Source organism: Pleurodeles waltl, chromosome 5 (assembly GCF_031143425.1).
Source record: "Pleurodeles waltl isolate 20211129_DDA chromosome 5, aPleWal1.hap1.20221129, whole genome shotgun sequence".
NCBI classification, from domain to species: Eukaryota; Metazoa; Chordata; class Amphibia; order Caudata; family Salamandridae; genus Pleurodeles; species Pleurodeles waltl.
The window spans coordinates 740,990,358-741,016,645 of record NC_090444.1 but is presented as its reverse complement, the minus strand read 5'-3'; the positions used below and the strand labels follow the sequence as shown (position 1 = coordinate 741,016,645).

Below are 26,288 nucleotides of genomic sequence, written 5' to 3'. Positions count from 1 at the left end.
CCTCCACCCTATTTCTCTCCTGCCTGCCACTGCCAAGATCTTTGAAAAGTACATCAACCTAGAATTAGCCAATAACCTTCTTGCCAGTGGCTGTCTGGATCCCTCAGAGCATGGGTTTAGGAAGGATTATAGTACTGAATCTGCGCTCATCGCTACCTTGACACCATACGCAGGGAGGTGGGCCGGGGAGAGCTACTATTTTGGTATTATTGGATCTATCTGCAGCCTTCAACACCATCTTTCCCCAGTTAATGGCGCAGCGGCTGCATCAGGCAGGGCTGAGAGATACTGCTCTAGGGATGCTGGAGTTTTTTTGTGTGTGATAGATCTATTACACTCAGTTGTGGTGACTACAGAGCAACCCTGTTTCAGCTACCATGCGGTGTCCCCCAGGGGTCTTCCTTCAGCCCGAACCTTTTTAACTTGTATGTGGCTCATCTGGCAAAACTGGTTTGCTTTTGTGGGTTACAGCTCTCTTCGTATGAGGACGACTCCCAGCTCATCGTTTCTATTGGGGATGACTGGGAAGATGTATTAGATAGACGCCATGGCTGCATGAGAAAAGTCAGCCTGTGGGTGAGTCAGAACTGGCTGAAAATTAGTGGAGATAAGACAGAGATCTTGGTATTTGGGGTGGATAGGTTCATTTGGAGCAATCACTGGTGGCCTGAGTCCTGTGGGTGGGACTCTACCTACCCCCATTACAGTGGCTAAAAACCTGGGGGTTATGTTTGACAATTCCTTGACATTTGACACTCCGGTCAACAGAACAGCGAGCGTCTGTTTTTGGATGGTTACAATTTTAACAAAGGTTCTGCCTTTGGTACCCAAAAAACTTAGAGGATCTGTGGTCCTAGCTCTGATTATTTCAAGATTGGACTATTGCAACAGACTGTATTTGAATATTAATCAATCATCTCTGAATAAGCTTTGGCTTATTCAGAATGCGCAGCCCTGTTGGTGCTAGGGCTGCCAAAGCTTTATTCGGTCATGGAGGACCTAAAACAGCTTTACTGGCTAACCGTAAGGAAGCGCAGATCTTTCAGTGCTCTTTGCCTGACCTATAAGGCCCTCCATTCTCAGGGGTCAGGGTACCTTCAATCTGTCCTTAAGTGGTATATTTCCAGTTTCCATTAAGATCTGCAGGCCTCCGGATGGCATTGGAACCTCACTGTAAGAAAGTTAGATGGGGTGAGTGGGCCTTTTCGGTGGCTGCGGCCAACCTTTGGAATTCCCTTCCAGTTCAGATTAGAGGACTGAACTCATACTTACCTTTCCACAAGCAACTCAAAACTTGGCTCTTTTCACAGTAGCTCTCTGCCTTGCTGCAACTGAACTTCTCCCGCTGCTTAGCGCTTCGATGCATTTGGTCTGAATTCGCTTTAGAAATACCACAAATTAAAATTCTTCCTCACCACACTCACAGAAGACTTGCAGTATACAAGCTGAAAGTCAACTGTTGACGTAAAGATGTAGGTGGGTAGAGATCCCATATGGAGTCTATTGAGCCTATTCACAAACTGCATCTTGTAGTAAGTTTAAAAGTACTCCAGTAGTACTACTTGTGTATTATAAAATGTTATTCACTAACCTTCGTGCAGAGGTCTGGGGCTCCACCTTTCCTATCTTTTGTATATCGAGATCTGTGTCTCGACTGTAGAGCTCTTTGCACACGTTCGTATACATTTTAATAGTAAATGTGGAAAGGAATGGGGGGAGTTGTTGGAAAAAGCAGAATATTTATGACCCAAATGGGAGGGGTAAGAATAAGGAGCAGTTTAGTCAGGACTGAAGAGGGGTTTAAGTAGCAATGTGCATCCACCCACAAAAGGGAAAGCCCCTTCTTATTCACAAACTGCACTACAACCATCACAACTCTTTTGTGTACAGTGAAGGAATTGGAGGCAGCCGGTTGATTACCCTTTGTTGGCTCGGGTGGCACTCTTCATTACAGCCTCGTAATTTGTCACTGCAGGCTAAGCATCATTTGCGTTTCTCTGTGTGGAGCAGAGACCAAGCACTGATTGATTCAACTTAATCAATGCCTGCTACTGCTCCCAACGTGCTTGAGGTACTATTTTGTTCTTTTTAACTTCTAGAGCCGTACAAACAGGTACAAACAGAAGGCTTGTGACTGGCAAAAATGTGCCCAGCAGGACAAACAAAACTACAGTTTTATTTTTTATAGCTAACTTATTTTTATTTTGCTAAATTGTCTTTTATCACTTTGCCCTTCTACTTTGGTTTTCTTTTGTTTTTGCTTGTGGGCGCTGTTCTCAAAAGAGGATGATTATCTTTTTCTAAATATTGCATAACAATATTGTTTCTTTGATTATGTGTAATTTCTGAAATGATAATTTAACACATAATAGTGCAGTACACCCCAATTCACCCCACTACAGTCTGCCCCACTACAATCCACCCCACCTCACCCCACACAATCCACCACACCACAATCTAAACCACTCACCCCAATCCAATCCACTCCAACCCAGCCCACACCCCTTCAGTCCTCCCAAATCACCCCATTCTAATCTGCCCCAATCCAGTTGGCCCCACTCCAATCCAAAACAATCTGACCCACTCCAATTCAAAACAATTTACCTCACTCCCATCTACCCCACTCCAATCTGCCCCACTCCAATCCATTACAATTTTCCCCACTCCATTCTGTCCCAATTCAAAACCATCTGCCCCACTGCAATCTCCTGCACTCCAATCCAAAACAATTTGCTCCACTGCAATCCAAAACAATATGCCCCACCCCAATCCAAAACAATGTGCCTCGCTCCCATCTACCCCACTCTTATCTGCCCCACACCTATCGAAAACAATCTGCCCCAATCAAAACAATATGCCCGCTCCAATGCAAAACAGTCTACCCCAATCCAATCTGCCTCACTGCAATTCAGAATAATCTGACCCACTCCATTCCAAAACAATCTGCCATACTCCTATTTCCCTTACTACAATCTGCCTCACTTTAATCGAAAACAAACTGCCCTCCTCCAGTCCAAAACAATTTGGACCACTCAAATCAGCCCCTCTTGAACCTGTCTGCTCCAAACCAAAACAATCTGCCCCACTCAATCCAAAGCTATCTGTCCCAGCCCAATACGCCCCACTCCAATCCAATCCACCTCACCCTAATCCAATTCACCCCACTACAATCCACCTCACACCAACCCAATCCACCCCTCTCCAATTCATTTTAATACAATCTACCCATTTTCAATCCAAAATAATCTTCCCCACTCCACTCCACTCCACTCCAAACAATCTGCCCCAGCTGCACACCAAAACAGCCAGCCCCACTCTAACCTGTCCCACCCCAATCTGCCCCACTCCACCCGGCCCCACTCCAATCCCAAACAACCCTCTCCAATCTGCCCCAATTCCAATTCACCCCACTCCAATCTAGCGCAGCCCAATCCAATCCACCGCACTTCATCCTGATTCACCCTACTACAATCCACCCCCTTCAATCCAATTCACCCCTCACCAGTCCACTCCACCCCAATCCAGTCTACCCACCTCAATCCAATCACCTCACCCCAATCCAATTCACCACACTCCACCCCACCCCAATCCAGTCCACTCCACCCCATTTCAGTCTGATCCATACCACTCCAATCCATCCCCCCTCCCCACCCCACTCCAATCCATCCCACCCCAACCTACTCCAGTACAACCCACCCCTCTCCAATTCAACCTTTCCACCCCACTCCAATCCAACACAGTCCACCCTCTCCAATCTACCCCTTTCCAATCAAGTCCACTGCTACCCAATCCACCTCACTTCCATCCACCCACACCACCACAATCCATCCCACTCCAAAACAACCCACTTCAATCCAAAACAATCTACCCCACACTAATTCGCCCCACTCCAATCCACCACAGCCCAATCCAATCCACCCCACACCAGTCCAATCCATCCCAATCCAGCCCAGTCCAATCTACCTCTCTCCAATTCAATCCACCTCACCCCAGTCAATCCCCCTCACCCAATCCAATTCACCCCACCCAAGTCCAATCCACCCCACTCTGATCCATTCAACCCCACCTTACCCCACTACTGTCCATCCCACCCTACTCCAATCCAACCCACTCCAGTTTAACCTTCCCACCCCACTCCAATCCAGTCCAACTCAATCCACCCACTCCAATGTACCCCTTTCGAATCAAGTCCACTGCTGACCAATCCACCTCGCTCCAGTCCACCCACACCACCCCTATCAATCCCACTTCAATACAATGAACTTTAATCCACCCACTCCAATCCAGTCCACATTAATCCACCCTCCTGTAGCCCAATCCACTCCACCCCAAACCACCTCAGTCTGCCCACTCCAATCAAGTACACCCCTCTCCAATCCAGTCCACCCCTCTCCAATCAATCCATCCCACACCAATCCAGTCAACCCACTCCAATCCACTCCAGTATAATCCAACCCACTCCAATCCACCCCACTCATATCCACCCACCCAACCCCAATTCAATCCACCCTATCCCAATTCAATCCAACCCAATCTAATCCACCCTACTTAATCCAATCCACCCCACTTAATCCAATCCAGTCCACCACAGTCCGATTACCCTCACTCCATCCCACCCAAGTTCACCCCACTACGCCAATCCAGTTCACCCTGTGCCAATCCAATCCACCCCAATACAATCCACCCACCCCAATTTAATCCAGCCCACCCCACCCCAATTCAATCCACTTCACCCCACTCCAATCCACTCTGCTCTACTCCAGTCCACCCCAGTCTATCCCAGTTCAGTCCACCACACCACACTCTAATCCAATCCATCCAGCCTACCCCACTCCAGTCACCACTCTCCAACCCAACCCCCAATCCAATCCACCCCACGTCAATCGAATCCACTACAATCCATCCCTCCCTGTCTGGTCCAATCCAATCCACCCCACTCCAATCCACCCCAATCCAATGTAACACGTGCCACCCCACTCCAATTGACCCCACTCCAGTACAGTCCACCCCACTAAAGTCTGCCCCACCACGCCAAACCAATTCACCCCACGCCAATCCAATCCACCTCACCTCAATGCAATATACTCTAATCCAATCCACCCCACCCCACCCCAATCACCACTCCAGTCAATCCCACCCCATTTCAATCCCCTCCACCCACCGCCAGTCCACCCCACTCTACTCTAACCCACCCCACTCTACCCAATCCAGTCCATCCCACCACAATTCAGTCCACCACACTCCAATCCATTCTGCCTACCCAAACTCCAATCCACCCTACCTCACTCCAGTCAAATCCACTCCACCCCAATCAATCCACTTCAATCCAATTCACCCCAATCCAATCCAACCCATTACAATCCAATGCACCCCACTCCCACCCCCACTCCATTCCACACCAATCCAATCTAACATACATCACCCCAATCCAATCAACCCCACTAATCCCAGTTCACCCCACTCCAATCCATCCCACACCACCCCAATCCCCCCACACCATTTCAATCCTCCCCACTCCAATCTAATCCACCCCACTCACTCCAATCCACCACATTATCCCAATCCAACCTACCCACTCCTATTCAGTGAGTCCAATCCACCCCCCTCCATTCAACTCCACTCCAGTCCAAACTAATCCACCCCACCCCACTCCAATCCAATCCTCAGCCCTAGTACCCCAATCCAAACCATCCCACCCAATCCAATCTAATCCACTCCACTCCACTCTAATCCACCCCACTCCAATTTAATCCAACTCACTCAAATCCACCCCAATCCACCTCACCCCATTTCAATCCACCGTACTTCAATCCAATCCACCCCACTCTACCCCAGTCAGGTCCACCCCACGCTACTCCAATCCCATCCCACTACGTCAATCCATTCCAACCCACTCCACTCCACCCTATTTCACCCTAATCCACTCTGCTGCTGAACCACTGAACTCTACTCTCCTCTACTCAAACTTAAAACACTCTATACCCTCACTTCACTCTATGACACTCCAACAAATCCGCTCTTTGACATTCTACTCCCCCACTCCCCTCTGACATTCCACAACACTAACCCTTAGCCATGCTGAACAGCTGCCACACTGGTGTACAACATGGCAAAACACATTGTCAAAGCCAACAGGTCTTACATAGGGGAGATGTATTGGTTTTCCAATGCTTGTTAACCCTTGTCTATTAAATTGTCTTTCTTTCAAAACACTCCTCTTAGTCGCAACCACTAATTTCTCCTTGATACTCTGGTTCTTTGCCAGTAACTGGATTTTAACTCCAAGATGATGTCAGACTTGCACTGTGATCATGAAGTATTCCTTCGGGGCCTAGAGCAGTAAAGTGATGAACACCTCACAGAAACTGCTTTTCATTATCTGGACAGACTGCATCTTATAGGCATTTTGTTTGGCACATTTGTGGCACACCACAAGAGGCATTGGGCCTTGTACTGTAAGCAAGAGCCAGCCATTGGATCAGTCAAACCACTTAAGAAGCATTTAAACAGGATCAAAACCTTTCTACCCTTTGATATCAGCAAAGGGTGTGGATTGCCCATTTGCTTGATCTGTGGAACAGCCATGTAGTCCACCCATCACAGATGTCTAACACTACTGCTTCAGGGTAAGTGGCGTTAAGAGGCTAGAAGTTACTCGTCATGGTTTCACATTCATCATGTGGTCTAAAGTCCCTATGCTTGCCTGTCTCTGATTTTGTAACTGGGACACTTAACTTTCCACCAAGTGTGAGAGTTGAATGTGGAGTGTGGTTGTGGTATACTAGATATGAAAGCCTAGTCCAGTCTGGGGCTGTCACTGACTTACTAGCCTACAGTAGGTAGAATGCTATATTAGCTAAGGTAGGCTTTCTCTAACTGGCCACAACAGAACTCCTGTATATCCTACTCTTACTCACCTCTTCTTTACACCGGTCATTGCAACCAATTTGTTGTGTGTCTGGAGTGAATAAACAAACTCATTAATGGAGAGCTTGGGGCTGTTTGTGTTCAAACTTCAAGTCCAAGAAAGGTTGAAAAGGGTGGCTTCTGGAATGCAGGAAGCTGCATTTGCATGGAGGTGTTAGCGCGTCGGACCTTAATAAGTAAACTTAGAAGGGAACGCGTATAGGTCGTTGAACCTTTTGACTCGTTCAGGATGTTCTTAGCATAACTCCAGAACAGAAACAATAATCAATACGCAATAATCAATCATTAGATAATCAGTGGAGTCAGTAATTGTCACACACCATGACTTTTCAGCCATGAATAACCACACCTTTTAGTGTAAGTTTTTGGCCTATATTAACAATGCTAAAATCATGTAGATTAATTTCAAGATCAAATCAAACGCAAATAATAATGTTGGTTAACCAAAAAGATGCAAGAAACATAACCTAATCAAAGCTTGAATCACAATGCTTTCTAAAGCATCAGTACAAATCATTAGTAATTTCAATAGTACTACATAATCCATAGAGTTCAGCAAGGTAATCGTCCACCATTTGTCTCTGCAAATTGTCAGTCGTCATGTAGATAACCTCAGCTAAACCCAGATTAGCATCAGCATGTGGGGCTTCATGCAAAAACAATTTAGAACACAAATTTGGAAACATCTAGCTAAAGAAAACTTTAAGACAGCGCAGCTGGTACCTTGAGAGAAAAGGCACACAAATTCAATTCAGTCACATTTTCATATCTTCCTATCCACGATATGAGTCAGCAAGCAGAATCAGTCTTCGTCCTCAGGTCATCAGTCAATCAGCAAAACATCAGGCGCTCAGTCACCGAGTATGAGCCCAATGACAGAAACTCGAATCTCTACTTCTCAATATCGCATCTCATAACGGAGTAAGATCTGAACTCTTTTTCCACCTGTCACGTTGTTATATCAAAGTCACCCAAACTATCCCCTAATTCCCAATTGGTTAATTAATTGTACATTATTACTCTGTCCAGTGAAAATTCTATACCAAATCTTTGAATTCTAATAATTTACACTTCACACGTTGTTGATTGGTCTGTTTTACTATGTTCTCATCATCTGGCTCGTCAGGTATCAAATTTGTTGCATCTTCTTCACCAGTCAGTGTCTTCATTGTTTGCGTCCTGGGAAAGAACCTCTTGCACATATTACACACATCTCGATACATTTTAAGGACACTGTCTCCTGTTAGTTGGTTCTCATGCCAAGCTTCAGCTAAGCATTTTAGGAAGACAATGAGCATTTCACAGTTCACTCTGTCAGCATTTTTATTAAACACTAAGAAATACAGCTTCTGCAAGAGGCCTGGCAAAACTAGGCCAAGACACTTGCTAACTTAAGGCCTACAATTAATAAGCTAGAACATAATCCATAACCCTTAATATGACATATTACTACATTAATCTAATACATTTTCAATATTTCATAAGTATTAATAATCATTTAGTACATTTCGTGAACATTGGTCGCCATTCTTCGAGGTCACAATTTCAAACGTGCACATTATTTTTCTCTACGTTATTCATTTTCTACATAAGTCATTATTCAAAATACACAAACACTCATTAATAATTTCTAATTAAGACATCTGCTTCAGCAGAGGTAGTGGCCAAGTGTGTGCCAATCTGGTTTCTTCTGTGACAGATGGATGTGCTATTTCTGCACCTTATGTGCACATGACTGTTGAATCGCATGCTAATCCTGTATCCTAAGTATGGTATGTACTAGAAAAGACACTGCTGGTTACAGAGCAAGAGTAATACTTAAGGATATAGACCTGCCAATTAAAAAGAAAAAACACAGTTTGAGGAGAGGGCGGGTCCTGTGAACTTCTCCCCCTTCACCTATTTTCCCTCACCCATTCCCTTAGAAAAATAATAAAACATAAGCTTGCCAAGGCTGTTGCCAGTGTCTTTGGTGTTTTCAAAACACCTAATGCATATCGGCTGCTCAAAGTCTCCAAAGGCAAACTAGAAACCCATTCAGGTCAGGGCTTCTAGCTCTCCAGCTCGCCTTCCTTTCCACTATGTGAATTCACCTCTTCATCAGGTGACCGTGTGAAGGGAGCGGATATTGAGTGGCACCATGTGAGTTGGCAGGTCTGAGGATAGAGATTATGCCATAGAATTTCTGAAGCTATGCTATATATTATATTAATGCTAAGTAATTAATTTATCATTTATTAAAAGAATAGCACTACTTTGACAACATATTAATTGTGAGAGATGCATATTCTGGCTCAACTCAGCAGTGTCCCCCACGCCACTTTCCAGGAATAAACCTCCACTGTGCAACTTCACTACTTTCTGAACATCAAAGTCAAAAGAGTAGGTGCTTCACTGTTCAGTGACTTTGGAGTTGCATTCTGCTTTTAAAATTTCAAGGACAGCCACAATGCTTGTCACAAGAACTCAAATTCTCTTCCACTTAGCAGTCAATGCACCTGCCCAGATTTGATGATATGCCAGAGTTCTTCATTCGTACCTAATGTAAATGTGACCAAGCTCCACTGTTACTTTGCAAAAGCCAGGTTGTCTGCAGTCATAGAGCTGAAGCCATTTACTGTGAACCTTAACTCTGCTTAAAGTCTTCTACGTTTTAAAAAGACATAAAATGTTACGAGCAGTGTTATGAGAGGAGGTGTCCTGACCAGCATACTTATTGTGTATCACTTACACCTAATCTCTGCCAAATTACTATATCCCACAGCATCGGTCTAAAGTAAATCTTGAGTGCTCACCCGTGCAGTCTCCTGAAAATCAAAACCTAAAAAGTAAATGCTTTGCTGTTGGTGATCTCTCAGTAGTTTCTGGTTCTTGAGGTTTCAGGGATCTTTATATAAGGTCCTGGAACATGGATTGCCCCATTGTCCAGTTGCCTAATACCCAGAGACTTGGTTTGACACATTCTTCCCTTGGCGGGAATTTTTATAGAGAAAATGTGTTGTAAAAGCAAATACAGGGGGTTATTCTAACTTTGGAGGAGTGTTAATCCGTCCCAAAAGTGACGGTAAAGTGACGGATATACCACCAGCCGTATTACGAGTTCCATAGGATATAATGGACTCGTAATACGGCTGGTGGTAAATCCGTCACTTTTCCATCACTTTTGGGACGGATTAACACCTCCTCCAAAGTTAGAATAACCCCCACAGTGTCTGCGTGAGCACCCTCCATCCATAATCAAGGACAGGGACATCAAAGAAATCATGCAGTATAATAAGTATTATCATTTATTAATCCAGGCATTTTCTATAGAATTGTGTTGCATCTTTAATTGCTATGATAGTCAAGGAACACCTTCTGTTGAGACATAGGGGGTCATTCTGACCTTGGCGATAAAAGGGCCATACCGCCGGTCAGAACTCCGCCATACTACCGCCGCGGCCGCGGTAAACCGCCACGGTCATTCTGACCACCAACTGTGAATCCGCCAAAAACCCGACATCCAAGGAAGGCCGCCTCATCAGCGGGCCGCGGAAAACTGGAGATGACCAAACCTCCACCGCCACGCCAACACAAACACGCCCATGCCATTCTGACCCACCAATCCACGCGGCGGTCTTTCAACCGCGGTATTCCATTGGCGGTACACACCGCTGCGCTCAAAATACACACACAGCTCCAAAACACTGCCACATTGGGCAATTTGAAATACACACACCTGACACACATACCAACAACACTCCCACACATCCATACAACTATAAAACACACACCCACATCACCCACAAACCCCTACGACTGAAGATCAGAGACGAAGGAGAGAGAGACACATCACAGAATAGAGAGCTACATCACACAGAGGCACACTACACCATCACACACACCACATAGAAGCACAAAGCTCCACACACCAACACACTCATCACCATATACACCACCCCACACCTCATCCACACCACCCCATGGCACCCCAAAGGCACCCACGCTTTTCGGACCAAGAACTCCGGGTCATGGTGGAGGAAATCATAAGAGTTGAACCGCAGCTCTTCGGCTCACAGGTGCAGCACACCACTATAGCCAGGAAGGCAGAGCTATGGCAGCGGATCGTGGACAGGGTCAACGCGGTGGGACAGCATCCCAGAAATCGAGACGACATCCGCAAACGCTGGAACGACTTAAGGGGAAAGGTGCGCTCGATGGTCTCGCGACACAACATCGCAGTGCAGAAGACTGGCGGGGGACCCCCACCCACTCCACCCGAATTCACAGCATGGGAGCAAGAAGTACTAAACATCCTGCATCCTGATGGCCTCGCTGGAGTACACGGAGGAATGGACTCTGGTAAGTACAATCTCAACTACTTCACCCCCCCCCCCAGCATGCTAACCCCCACCCCCACCCTCACCCCCAACCCCCCATCACACATCCTCCCTGAGAATGTCTCTCCAGCACAACCCACCCAACACCAACCCCTGCATGCCCCCACAAACTATGGACACCCATCACCCAAGCATGACCACTGCACATACCCCCCCCCAAACACCCCCACAACACCTCCCCCAAGGGAATGGCAGCACTGGGGGACAAGGGCACCAATCAATGGCACGCAATAGCACACACAGAAACAATAACCATACTCTCTTACCCCATGCAGGACCCGAACGCCAACACACCGGCCAGGAGGGTCCAGAAATGTCCATCCCCCCCCGGAAGAGGCCCCCAGTGATGACAGCAGCTCTGTCGACCTGGAACCTGATGACCAGCACGGACCATCGGGGACCTCTGGACAGTCGGTTCCCCACACACAGGCCACAGCAGACCCAACCCCCTCTGGGACCAACAGCACAGCTCCCACCCAGCAGGCCCATGCCTCTGTCTCTAGGACAGGTCAATCAGCGGTGTGTCTGCCACTACAGGGCACCCAGGCTAACCCACCACCCCAACAACAACAGGGACCTGGGGGCAGTGGTAGTGGGCACACCGTCCAGGGGACAGAGGCCGGGGGAAACAGGGCAACTCGGAGAGCTGCTGTGCGACAGGGGGGGGAGGAGAGGCCCAGGGAACCCACTCTCCAAGAGGCCCTCACCACCATCATGGCAGCCTACCACCACTCCCAAGAGACGATGGCGACGGTACTGGCCAGGTTCCAGGAGATCCAGGCACAGCAGGAGGAACGCTACATGGGGTTCACCAATCAACTCACCAACATCTCTACCGCTATGGGGAGCATAGTCCAGGCCCTCAACCGGATAGAAGACACGTTGCGGGACCGTGTGGCACCACACAGGGCCCCTGTCACTAGCCAGGAACAGCCTACCACCTCCGCCGGCGCTAGTGGACAGGAGGCCCCACCACAACGACAGGCCACCAGAACCCCACCTCCTGCTGAAGAACAACCACCCCGCAAGAGGAGCCTGAGATCAAAAAAATCGACAGAGTAGGATGTCAAGACCCCCGCCAGCATGAGACACCCACTGAAGTCATCCCACTGTCCCACATTGCCACCCTGTCCAACCTTGAACTGCCCCTGCTCCATCCTTCCACAGGCATATGGACAATGCACCTGTGAGACTGAGAACTGGACTCTGCCATGGCCATTACTCCACCCCCACCCATCACCGTGTTTATATCATGTACCATTATCTAGCACAAAAAATAAATCACTCAATGCACTGAAATCAAACAGGAGTCAGGCTGTATTATTTACAAATGTATAACACATTACCGATCAATTATGTTCTGTTAACTTTGTGCTGAACACATACCGAGATCAATAAGCATTAGTCCATGGTCTAACCAAGCAGTAGTCACGGAGTGGGTCATACAGCACTGAAAAGGGAAGGGAAAATCAAACATCAGTTTAAAAGAACTGGGGGGTCATAGACAAAGTTGAGAAGCAGGAGGCTTGCAGGAAAAGTAAAATGGCGTGGTTGATTCTTACCTGTGTGCTACTGAAAATACTGTTGGATAACTCTGTCCCTGTTGTCTGTGTCGTCCTCTGAGTCTTCCTCCTCTTCACTCTCCGCAGGCTCCACAGCTGCTTCAACACCACCATCTGGACCATCCTCCTGCAGGAAAGGCACCTGACGTTGCAATGCCAGATTGTGAAGCATACAGCAGGCCATGATGATCTGGCACACCTTCTTTGGTGAGTACATCAGGGATCCCCCTGTCATATGCAGGCGCCTAAATCTGGCCTTCAGGAGCCCAAAGGTCCTTTCTATGATCCTCCTAGTTCGCCCATGGGCCTCATTGTACCGTTCCTCAGCCCTGGTCCGGGGATTCCTCACTGGGGTCAATAGCCAAGGCAGGTTGGGGTAACCAGAGTCACCTATTAGCCACACACGTTGTCTCTGTAGCTGTTCCATCACATAAGGGATGCTGCTATTACGCATCACATACGCGTCATGCACTGACCCAGGGAACATGGCATTCACATGGGAGATGTACTGGTCAGCCAAACAGACCACCTGGACGTTCATAGAATGGTAACTTTTCCTGTTTCTGTACACCTGCTCATCGTCTTTTGGGGGGACTAAGGCTACATGGGTCCCATCAATGGCACCAATGATGTTGGGAATATGTCCAAGGGCATAAAAATCACTCTTCACAGTGGCCAAATCAACCTCCTCAGGGAATATAATGTAACTCCGCATGTGTTTCGTCAGGGCAGACAACACTCTAGACAAAACTTTGGAAAACATAGGCTGAGACATTCCAGATGACATGGCCACTGTTGTCTGGAATGAGCCACTTGCAAGAAAATGGAGGGCTGACAGAACCTGCACCAGAGGGGGAATTCCTGTGAGTTGGCGGATGGGGGACATCAGGGCTGGCTCCAGCTGGGCACACAGTTCATGGATAGTGGCACGGTCAAGTCGGTATCGTAGTATGATGTGGCGTTCTTCCATTGTCGACAGGTCCACCAGCGGTCGGTACACGCGAGGATTCATCCTTCTCCTCGCAAGTCCCAGCGGACGGTGCCTAGGAATGACAACATGGAGCACAGAGTCAAGCCAATCACTGGTACGTTCACCACAGCTTGCATAGCACACGGTTATCTATGTTTTGAAAGGCGTGTATGTGTGGCAATGCAAGGCCTAGGCCTGCGTGTCGCAGTAGAAATTATGCCATGTGGGCCCTTGAAATGGCGGCTGCCTGACCTGTGAAGTGGGACAATGGGATGTGAGGTCAATGCGCAGGCGGAGCACACCGTGGCGGTAGGCGGTCGAAGACCGCTACACGGAGCCGCATTGGTTAACATTGAATGCTATGGGTTTCAGGAGCCAATGACGATGTGCGCCGGCGGTAGCGGTACGCACCGCCGCGGTACGCACCGCCGCGGGCGTGACCGCCATTTTCTATCTGCCTAATCACTCGAGACCTGATCATCCACAGGAGAGGACCTATACTGCAAGTGCTGCTGTGACCTCGGTCTGGAAGTGACAATGGCTGCTGCGACTGGGGAAAGGGCCCCTGCCTTCACGTCTGAAGAGTTGGAGAAGCTCGTGGATGGGGTCCTCCCTTAGTATGCGTTACTCTACGGTCCTCCAGACCAACAGGTAAGTACACCGGGTGCACATGGAATGGGCGATGCCTGTGTGGAGTGGGGTGGATGTAAGTTGGTGGGGTGGGGGGCGAATGAGGAGTGCAACGCACGACAGATGAGAGCATGTGCCATATGGCAAGGTTGGGGAGGGGGGGCCAATCACATCTAACATGCAGTAAGTTGATGAATGTTTCCTTCCCACCCTGTACATGTCACATAGGTCAGCGCCCATCAGAAAGTCGAGATTTGGCGTGCCATCGCCAAGGAAGTCCGGGCCCTGGGGGTCCACGTCAGACGGGGCACCCACTGCCGCAAGAGGTGGGAGGACATCCGCCGCGGAACCAGGAAGACCGCCGAGTCACTGCTGGGGATGGCCTCCCAACCTAGGAGGGGTGCCAGTCGTACCCTGACCCCCCTGATGTCCCGGATCCTGGCGGTGGCCTACCCTGATTTGGATGGGCGCTTGAGAGCATCACAGCAGACACAAGGCGGTGAGTATCAGCACATTCTGCTATCTTTCTGCGCAGTGGAGGCGTCTGGGTGGGGGAGGAGGGTTGTGGGTGACATTAGGCCAGGGCGCTTTCTGTAGTGTAGTCCTCTCCCTTAGGCATGGGCCTGTGCTCCCGGCCCCCACCTCTGTAGGGTGACAAGTACAGCTATTGATGGTCCAGCCTCACACATCTGCGCGTTTGTCCTCTCTTGACCTGTTGTCTTAGTCAGAAGTACTGAGTAGTGTACCCCGAATGCGCGGCTTAGTGCATGAGGCTCCTGTGTCTGTCCTCTCCGCCAACGGTGTTGACATTGCATGCACTCAACCTGGTCTTCTTTTTTCTCCCCCCCCTTCTTCTTCATCTTCTTGTGCATGTGTGCATTAGCATCATCAGGCGGAGGAGATTTGGCATCGGAGCACGAGGGTGCTGCAAGTCACAAGGCCCCGGTGGGCCCAGGAACAGACACCGAGGGCACCAGTGATCCGGAGGGCGAGAGGAGCACCACAACGGGGACCGGTGGTGAGAGCAGCGACACAGACACGTCCTCGGATGGGTGCTCCCTATCAGTGGCGGAAACATCCGGGACCCCCGTCTCTACAGGTACAGCCGCCACCCAGCGCACCAGCCCCGCCCTCCGTGCAGCCCCTCAGCCTACGCTCCGTCCCCGCTCGCCCAGGAAGGCGGGCGTCTCCTTCGCCCCAGGCACCTCAGCCCCTGCCCCTGTCACCCCTGCTGCCCTCAGTGCGGAGCTCATTGACCTTGTGAGGACGCTCATTGTTGGGCAGACTACCCTTTTGAATGCCATCCAGGGGGTAGAAAGGGAGGTGCATCGGAGCAATGCCTACCTGGAGGGCATTCATTCGGGTCAGGCTGCCCATCAACGATCGTTCACTGCTCTGGCCTCAGCACTGACGGCAGCCATTGTCCCTGTTTCCAGCCTCCCTCTTCTGACTGCCTCCAGCCTGTCTCTGTCTCCTGTTCCTCAGCCTATCCCATCCACACCATCTGACCAGCCTGCACACACCTCAACACCCAAGGGCAGCTCATCCAGACACAAGCACCACAGATCCCACAAACACTCACCCAAGCAACACCCAGATGCAGACATTCCAACAGTCACTGCCACCCCTGTGTCCCCCTCCTCCTCGTCTCCCTCCTCCCTCCCTGTGACGTCTACACTCACACCTGCATGCACACCAACATCAGCCAGTGCTTCCATCACCACCACACCCTCCTGTACAGTCCGCACGCATGCAGTCACCACCCCCACTGCCATTTACACGTCCCCTGTGTCCTCTCCCACTGTGTCTGTCACCCCCTCTTCCAAGACACACAAACGCAGGCAGCCACCCACCCAACAGCCATCCACCTCACGACAGCCTACAGCACCAGCACCTTCACCCAATGACAGCACACCTGACTCTCCTACAACCACATCCTCTTCCTCCACTCCCATCACCACTTCTCCTACCCTTTACCTTGGCCCTAAAAAAGTTTTCCTGGCTAATCTTGACCTCTTTCCCTCCGATGACCTACCCCCTCCATCTGCAAAGAGTCCCAAGAGCACCACAGCCACCACCAGCCCAGCTTCGGGTGTCACTGTTGTGCATGGGTTCTGGAGTCCACCCTTTGCCAGCAGTGACACCTCCATCAGCAGCAAGGACACATCCAGCCCCCCCCCCGGCAAGAGGACCAGGAAACACAAGGGCCGCCGTGCGAGGACTGACACGGCTGCCCCCAAGGAGCAAACTTCGCCCACTTCACCAGCCACATCATCTAGGGGAGGCAAGGGCCCGAGAGCCCCATCTAAGGAGCGTAAGGGCAGCAGGGCGGAGAAGTCAGGCAGCAGGAGCGCGGAGCAGGTGGGCCCCACATGCCACATCCCAGCTGGAAAGGAGGACACCAAAGGGCCCAGGACTCCGTCCCCGAAGGGTCCAGAAGCATCACGGTCGGAGGGCGACTGAGCAGGGAGTCCAGGCCAGGTCTGGCTCCCTTGACCTACTGGATGTGCACCGCTGAACAGGGCCCGCCGTGGAGAAGAGCACCGCTGAACAGGGCCCGCCGTGAAGATAGGCACCGCTGAACAGGGCCCGACGTGGAGAAGAGCACCGCTGAACAGGGCCCGCCGTGGAGAAGAGCACCGCTGAACAGGGCCCGCCGTGAAGATAGGCACCGCTGAACAGGGCCCGCCGTGGAGAAGAGCACCGCTGAACAGGGCCCGCCGTGAAGATAGGCACCGCTGAACAGGGCCCGCCGTGGAGAAGAGCACCGCTGAACAGGGCCCGCCGTGAAGATAGGCACCGCTGAACAGGGCCCGCCGTGGAGAAGAGCACCGCTGAACAGGGCCCGCCGTGGAGAAGAGCACCGCTGAACAGGGCCCGCCGTGAAGATAGGCACCGCTGAACAGGGCCCGCCGTGGAGAAGAGCACCGCTGAACAGGGCCCGCCGTGAAGATAGGCACCGCTGAACAGGGCCCGCCGTGGAGAAGAGCACCGCTGAACAGGGCCCGCCGTGGAGAAGAGCACCGCTGAACAGGGCCCGCCGTGCAGAAGAGCACCGCTGAACAGGGCCCGCCGTGAAGATAGGCACCGCTGAACAGGGCCCCGCTGTGCAGATGAGCACCGCTGAACAGGACCCCGCCGTGAAGATAGGCACCGCTGAACAGGGCCCCGCCGTGCAGAAGAGCACCGCTGAACAGGGCCCGCCGTGAAGATAGGCACCGCTGAACAGGGCCCCGCCGTGCAGACGAGCACCGCTGAACAGGGCCCGCCGTGAAGATAGGCACCGCTGAACAGGGCCCCGCCGTGCAGAAGAGCACCGCTGAACAGGGCCCGCCGTGAAGATAGGCACCGCTGAACAGGGCCCCGCCGTGCAGAAGAGCACCGCTGAACAGGGCCCCGCCGTGCAGAAGAGCACCGCTCCGCTGGGCCCCGCCGTCTCAAGCACCGCTCCGCTGGGCCCCGCCGTCTCAAGCACCGCTCCGCTGGGCCCTTCCTGTCAAGCACCGCTCCGCTGGGCCCCGCCGTCTCAAGCACCGCTCCGCTGGGCCCTTCCTGTCAAGCACCGCTCCGCTGGGCCCTTCCTGTCAAGCACCGCTCCGCTGGGCCCCGCCGTCTCAAGCACCGCTCCGCTGGGCCCTTCCTCTCAAGCAACGCTCCGCTGGGCCCCGCCGTCTCAAGCACCGCTCCGCTGGGCCCCGCCGTCTCAAGCACCACTCCGCTGGGCCCTTCCTCTCAAGCACCGCTCCGCTGGGCCCCGCCGTCTCAAGCACCGCTCCGCTGGACCCCGCCGTCTCAAGCACCGCTCCGCTGGGCCCTTCCTCTCAAGCACCGCTCCGCTGGGCCCCGCCGTCTCAAGCACCGCTCCGCTGGGCCCTTCCTGTCAAGCACCGCTCCGCTGGGCCCCGCCGTCTCAAGCACCGCTCCGCTGGGCCCTTCCTGTCAAGCACCGCTCCGCTGGGCCCCGCCGTCTCAAGCACCGCTCCGCTGGGCCCTTCCTCTCAAGCACCGCTCCGCTGGGCCCCGCCGTCTCAAGCCCCGCTCCGCTGGGCCCCGCCGTCTCAAGCACCGCTCCGCTGGGCCCTTCCTCTCAAGCACCGCTCCGCTGGGCACCGCCGTCTCAAGCACCGCTCCGCTGGGCCCTTCCTCTCAAGCACCGCTCCGCTGGGCCCCGCCATCTCAAGCACCGCTCCGCTGGGCCCCGCCGTCTCAAGCACCGCTCCGCTGGGCCCTTCCTGTCAAGCACCGCTCCGCTGGGCTCCGCCGTCTCAAGCACCGCTCCGCTGGGCCCTTCCTCTCAAGCACCGCTCCGCTGGGCCCCGCCGTCTCAAGCACCGCTCCGCTGGGCCCTTCCTCTCAAGCACCGCTCCGCTGGGCCCCGCCGTCTCAAGCACCGCTCCGCTGGGCCCTTCCTGTCAAGCACCGCTCCGCTGGGCCCTTCCTGTCAAGCACTGTTTATGGTTCACTGTGCCCACCATGCCTCCTCCTTGAGCAGTGGACACTGTCATCCACCAGATGGACTGTGGCTTTGCACTCCCCAGGATGGTGAAGTGGGCAACCCACCCACTGTAGAGACTTGAGAGACTGTGGCTTTGCACTCCCCAGGATGGTGAAGTGGGCAACCCACCCACTGTGGAGACTTGAGAGACTGTGGCTTTGCACTCCCCAGGATGGTGAAGTGGGCAACCCACCCACTGTAGAGACTTGAGAGACTGTGGCTTTGCACTCCCCAGGATGGTGAAGTGGGCAACCCACCCACTGGAGAGACTTGAGAGACTGTGGCTTTGCACTCCCCAGGATGGTGAAGTGGGCAACCCACCCACTGTAGAGACTTGAGAGACTGTGGCTTTGCACTCCCCAGGATACATCAATGGGCATGGTGGCCCCTTCGTGGATCTGGCGTCGTGGACTCATGTGGCTGTGGTGCCTCCCCCTTCCCTTCCCCCTGAGGTGCCTGTAATTTTTTCATCAGATGCCCCTGCAGTGTTCTCTCCAAAGGACTCAGGTCTCCTGTGTGGGCTTTGCCCTTGTGTCGCTACACTGTAGCCCACGGACTGTTCCATTTAACTTTCATGTACAGGACTAATTGCCTCGGTTCTCCATGGCAGTGTATATAGTATCATTTTGTTATGGATATTTTGCGTAGTTGACCGCTCCATATCAGAGTCTATTTTTTATATAAATTTTTCGTCCCAATTTATTTCTGTCTTTGCATTCTTAAGGGGGGTTTGGGTGGTGTCACTGTGCATTGTTGCTCTGCATTAGTGTGTACATAGTTTGGGGGGGGGGTCGCATATGTGTGTGCCATAAGCTTCCCTCCTCCCCCCTCCCGTGTGTCGTAGGTGCAGTACTCACCGTTGTCGTCTGCGCCGGAGTTCGTACTCGTGGTAGATGAGAAGGTAGACGAGAGCAGGTAGGATGTTTAATTCGGGTTCCATGCTGTCCTCCTTCCTCGTGGAGTGTGTTTTGGTGCGCGTTTTCCCGTTCGTAGTCTGTTTCCGCCGTGTTTTTATCGGCGGGGCTCCCGCCCCGGAAAAGGTGGCGGATTGGTGAGTTGTGATAGTGTGGGCGGTACATTGTCTGCCGCCTGCCTGTTGGCGGTGACCGCCACGCTGTTTGTCTGCACCGCCGCGGCGGTCGGAGTGTTAATGTGGCGGGCTGTGTTGGCGGTTCCCGCCAGGGTCAGAATTCCATTTTTTCGACCGCCGGCCTGTTGGCGGGTTGGCCGCCGCTTTATCACCGACCGCCAGGGTTAGAATCACCCCCATAATGCCTAAAGCCGAAGTGAAAAATTGATTTCCTGCTTCCAGCCCTATGTCTTAAATGTAGTTGTTGTTTAGCCACCAGAGCTCCTGTACACGTATACTGTATGTGTTAATCCCAAATATCCAGACCGACCACAGACGCCTGTTTCCTAAATAGATAACAAGGCACTGATCTTGTAATTTAGCTAGTAACACTTGGACTACAACATTACCTCGCCTTGGCTTTCTCTGCTTGGTAATCTATTTCCAAAATTAGATAGTGTAGATTGCCGGAGTAAAGAAGTCACTAGTGGGTGCCCTTTCCCCATGTTTTGCATTTTTTACTCTTGTCCACCCATCAACTCCACATGTGTTACAGCCCCTCGTTTGTTTCTGGCTTACTACATTACTCACTGAACGGTGATTAAAGTGGCAGGTCGGCAAATCAGTTACATAAGCATTGGCAATCTGGTCTTTAAGTGTTGCAAACATGAAGGGCATTATTTTCTGGCACTGCCCCCACGATGGTGTTGATGTCTACAGATTGTAATCCAGTTGGTCTGTGAACAGAATCGAATTTCCCTTTCGTCTCAAACGTTTCTTTTTGCCAAGTAATTTCGTAATCTGCCAATTTGTGTACAATGACCATCAACACGGGTATTCCGTCTAATGAATGCTGACAGTTGTCTTGATTTACAGGGTGTGAAGACTGTGGAAAAAGCCTCCAGAGGGGATGTGAACTGCATGGCCTGCTCATTAGCGTTAAAGACAAGATCATTCCCAGCCGTGCTCGATTTACTCTACCTCACTTTACGTGTATTGGAGATACGAGCAGTAATAATCACGGTAAGTTGACTGTCAAGTCATTTCCATGTGGTATCCGGTATATGTTGAAGTGTAACATGTTACCTTATTCTCTGCTTTATTAATTTCTTGTTTACAATCAGTGTGTGCCAGAATAGGGCAGAGAGTCTGGGACCAAGAGAAGAATGTGAGTATCATAGAACTGGAATCTCACATACATTTTACTATCTTTAAAAAAAAATACAAAATGTATACAAAAATTAGCGTCAAAAGATTACAAGATATGTTGACCATCATAATACATGCAGATCACCATGATTTCGTCAAAGGTCGAAAGATTGCCAAAAGTATCCCTGAATTGCTTGAGTGAATAGATATTGCGAATGCCCCAGTTCATCCGTTATAAACAATTCTGTCTGGTGGACAAAAAGCTTTCGACTTGGTATGCTTGGAGTATTTTTGTGATGTTATTCTATTATTTCGTTACCCAGAGGAATTTATAAATGTAGTCGAAGCACTGTTGATGAAGCAGAAAATGAAGGTTTTGATTTATTAACGCATAAACGTAGTGTGAAATAATCATGTGTGACTTTAACCGAACTAATAAAGACTGTACGGAGACAAAATGTGCCCTCAGAGTAGTTTGCCAACATTTATAAGCGTGCTTTATATAACGTGGTGTATTAGAATTGCACTAATCCGACATAATTATAAACGTGTGCTATGATTTGCTTGCTTGAAATGTTTTAGCTTAGCATTACTTTAGCGGAGGCTTTGGCCTAGTTGCCTGGTCTCGCGGTTTAGATGCTCGTATTTTTCCACTGTGCTATTAAACGTGTATTTTTGCTTGAAGCTGTACTTTTCCACTGAGATCGTTCACATGCTTATCGTAAGGTTTCGTGCCAGCCTGGCATATTTTCTCTTTACTCCAAGGTCGATCTGCAGGTGCGGACAATGGAAGCTCTGAAAGTGAGTTAATTGGCATAAAATGTTGCAACTTGCGTACCCATCTCCAAGGATAATGTATGCTTAAGTAAAAGCTTGAGAGCTGTCGTTTTTGATTGGACAATTTGAAGCTAACCTATGAACCCTCCAATGGAAGACCCTACTGGATTTGAACTGTTGTCTATAAAAAGCAGGTGCACGAGAAGAAGGAAGCCATTACGCGCTATGATTGCCTTATAGCCATTGCGCTATCATTGGCCATTACCCGGACACTACGCCATTTTGCAGACTTCGTAGCTATTATGGCCCACTTCGATGCGACGCCATTTTGAGAGACTTTGATGCTTTCTCTAATCGAGAGAAAGAGACTTTAATGATTCTGGCCCTAGAGACTTTAACTTTGATTTGATCCCTTTGCATGAAGTAGTAGTTTTACTTTGCCGCCGTGAGGCAACTGCCCCGTCCACCCCTGCCCCTTTGCCCCGTCCCATGCTGATCGAAACGGTACCCATGCTGACCGAAGAACGGTACCTGTGAGACGAAGACTTCCTTGATTGCTGATCGTAATTGGTAAATATGAAAGGAAATTGTAAAATTGCATTGTGTTTCCTTTAGGTAACCAACTGCTGATTTTGATAAGAGCCCTAGTTAGGAGTTTTTCTAAATTAATGTTGCTAAATTGTTTTCGCATGAAGCCCCACATGCCGATGCTAATTTGAGGTTAGGTGAGGATTCCATATGTCGCACGATGCAATTTGAGATCTTGTTATGCTGACTAAATGTATGCAATTAGTTCATTACAGATTATCGTATTAGTGATTTGCATTGCTATTATCGAATGCCTTGTGATTCAAATGCTACATAGATTGCACCTGTTTCGCCGCTATGGACAGCTATTAATGTTCATCTACGTTTATCATTTGGTGTTGAGACACATTTATATTGTGCTAGCTTTGTTAATATAGGGAAATAAAATTCACTAACTTTGAATAAACTGGTGTGGTTATTCCTGACTGAAAGGTCAGGGTTCGCCGAAATGTATTCTGGATTAATTGTTAAGTGTTATGTTGATCAAGGTATTGCTTATGTTCGTTATTGATTATTGATTTGACGCAATTGATCGATTAAGAGTACAGAGAGTTCCCACTTAGTCAAAAGATTCATCGGCCTAAAGAGCGTCCGAAACTAGGTAAAATTATTAGTACGGACCGCTCTATCAGTAGATGGTAGCAGAGGATGGTTTCGTCTTTTGGGACCCTGTACTCTTAGAGTACATGGTGTTGAATTAACGGTTACGCATTTTGAGACCCCACTCGAGAAGTTGAATTAAATTTTTCTTGGGTAAAACGATTGACAAAAGGATGATGGGCTAGGTCCACCGCGACTTTCCCGGGATCTCGGAGCTTGCGAATGGAGAGAACGGAGGTGTGGAAACAGCGTTGGCGGTACTAGTGATGGTATGAGTGAAGTTAGGGTTTTGCGCTTGCACAGCTTATTGCCGCAGATTGTGTGAGAAGGTTGCGAGGATTTTTTTTCTTTTTTAAGGATAGCGGAGGTGCGACTCCGAGTGTAGAAGTAGTGAAGTCGTCGAACTTCATAGAGATAGCGGAGGTGCGGCTCCGAGTGTGAGAGTAGGGAAGTCGTCGAACTTCATGTGCGTGTGGCGCTTTGTGCATAAAAAGGTCCACGTGGTTGTTGTTGTTGAGACGGGCCCTGCGAGGTCAAGAGACTCCGGAGTATGTTGATCTATGTTGTGGTCTGGGCGGTTTAGTAGGTTGATCGGGCGTGGTCAACAAGTCGGCACGTGTGTTAGGGAGTGAAAGAAACTTCGACTTCGGGCTTTGACAAGATTCTAAGTGCACTAGAATAGATCATTGACAAGTTGAGAGTAGGTCTGCGGGTCAGATTTGCTTGCGAACGTGGGGACCGAGAAAGACGGAATAGCGGCCGAGGCTAGTGAAAGGTCCCTAAGGTCCTGAAGCGACTGTGTTACCCTTCCTGTAGTAAACCGACAGATCTGTTTTATTTTTGGTAGCTCGCGATACATGCAAAAAGTTGTTACGGGAGGAGGTGAGTGAAGGAGGACTAGCCGCGAGGCTTTGTCAGCCGCAGTGTGTGTGAGTGTGACGTCACTAGGAGCCGCGCTGGGATAGGTTGGTTGCAGAGAAGGGTCGCGCACGGATTGGACGCAGTCCGTGGGGCTCGATTGGAAGGGGAAAGGCAAGCGAAGAGTATTTCGGGAATTAAAGTCACCTATTGATTACAAACTTTGTGAAATAAAAGACGAGAAAATGAAATTCTTTAAAGCATTCAGGAGTGCGATGAAGGGGGAGTCTTACATTAAAGCGAGCGTAGGAGAGGAGACGCCACCCGAGGGCACACCAGCTTACATTGTAATGGAAGAGAAGGGGGTAGCTCCGTGTCTTTGGCTAAAGCAATGGCACAAGTTGACAGAGAAACATGGGAGCGTAGCGTTCCCGATACATGGGACATTCAATATAAGGATCCTAGAGAATTTGAGATTCACGATGTACGACATGAAGGTGCCTCCAAGGCCAGCCCAGTTTGATGCTCTAGCGATTTGGGAACTAATGGCCAGACAGCAACAGCAGAAGAAGTTTGAGACCAGGATGAGAAAGGTAGAAAAGACACTAGCGGATGCTAGGTGGGATAATGCACAAAAGGTGTGGAGGTCAGATGTATTGCAGGGGATAAAATTGTTTCCCGCAATTACTAAGGAAGAAGAGGAGATAGGTAAGAAAGCTACCTGTAAGACAGACAGGAAGTGTTCCAAGGATAGAGAGGATGAGGAAAAGTTGAGAAGAGAAGAGGAGTTAGAAGATGAGGAGTTAATAATGCAATTGCTGAACGACCGTCCACCACCTTATGCGGAGAATGGACAAGGTCCAAGTACCAGTTCTGCCCCTCCGGCACCGGTACAGAACAGTGAAACCCAGAGTTCAGGAGCGTCATCGGACTCTAAGGACCCGAGTTTATTGTTTACCCCACAGATACCGCAGTTTAGGGGAATATATCCAGATGTGCCCATGCTGAAACCAGCAGAAAATTATCAGCCACAGATGCCAGGGTACTACAGCAGTGACAACAGTGCAGGAATGATTATAGATCCAACCGTAAGGGGAGGACAGAATGGTCACAACCAGACATTGACACAAGCTGAATCAACTCAGTTTTTGATGCCTCAAAAGCAGATGCAGGGAGGAAACGCACATGCTCAGATGACGGGGAGTCAGATGGGCATGCCGGCAATGATGACCCATGGTGTGGGAATGAACATGCCTCAGAACATGGGAAATGGACAGAACCCAGACGCGATATCACTACCCATTACTGTAGGTCCACCGGTACCTTTGTATAGTCAGCCTAACCTAGGTATGAGCGGTCAGGGATCAATACTGCAGAATGGGACAGAAAGGAGGTGCATAGAGAACACTCCAGGGATAACTCCGATAGCGGCTCAGCCAACTGGATCTGGGTCCTTGATGGAGTTTAGTCCCATATGTGCTCAGTCAACACTGGTGAGGTCGAGCCCCCCACTGATAATACCTCTAACATCGAATACTGAAAAGTTGCCACAACCATCAATGGCAGTCGATGTAAATGCTACACTTATGGGGTTGAATGCGCAACAGCTGACACAGTGGTTCAACAGTTTAAATTCCACACAAAGTTCAGCCAGTGGGAAAGGAGAAGACTATATGAATAGGGTCAGGTTGAACATGGAAGCACAAGAATTGGTGGAAGGGACTATGGGTGTGAATAGGTTAGAGTCCTACACGGAAGAAGAGCTGAGGTATCTATGTCCCAGGATTACGAAGGAAGTGAACAAGGTACATAAGAGCTTGCAGGAAGCAGCTGACAGAAACGGGGTTGACATAGACAAGATGAAACACTTGAGCAGAAGTTACAGGTTGGATTTTGGGACCACAGATTTTGAACACATGAGGTCAGCAGGCATGAAGGCACACCTTAGAGAATTGCTGCAGAGTGCCCAAGTGTGGAGGTGTCTAGACAAGTGGGAAAGCAGGTGGGTAAAGAGAAAGGAAAAGAGGAGGGACAGTGCTACAGAGCACAATGAGAAAAGACCACAGAGTAGCGAGGCAGTAACCATGTTACCAATGAGGGAAACAGCAGGGAGAAAATTAATACATGTACCATGGCACAGAAGTGACATTCAGTCTTTTACGGACGATTTTCCCAAACTGAGAGAGAAACCGATTGAATGGTATCAGCAGACTGATAGGTTTGTGAAGCTTGCAAAATGTCTCTGGGAAGACCTGAATACTCTCTTTGAGATTGTGGTTCCAGC

General features: G+C 50.1%; 1 protein-coding gene across 3 annotated transcripts in view; it reads left to right on the top strand.

The window, feature by feature from the left end:
- Positions 1-26,288, top strand: part of LOC138295999 (zinc finger protein PLAGL1-like) — a 318,202-nt gene that overhangs the window by 175,041 nt on the left and 116,873 nt on the right. The window contains exon 2 of one of the 3 annotated variants that reach the window (XM_069234702.1): positions 20,909-21,055. The exons of 1 other annotated variant lie outside the window; for it this stretch is intronic. In XM_069234702.1, coding sequence (XP_069090803.1) covers positions 20,954-21,055 — 102 coding nt within the window. In that variant the 5' untranslated portion in view covers positions 20,909-20,953. Of the gene's footprint in view, positions 1-20,908; positions 21,056-26,288 lie in introns of those variants that run through there. One more of the 3 variants, XM_069234700.1, reaches the window with a different exon arrangement.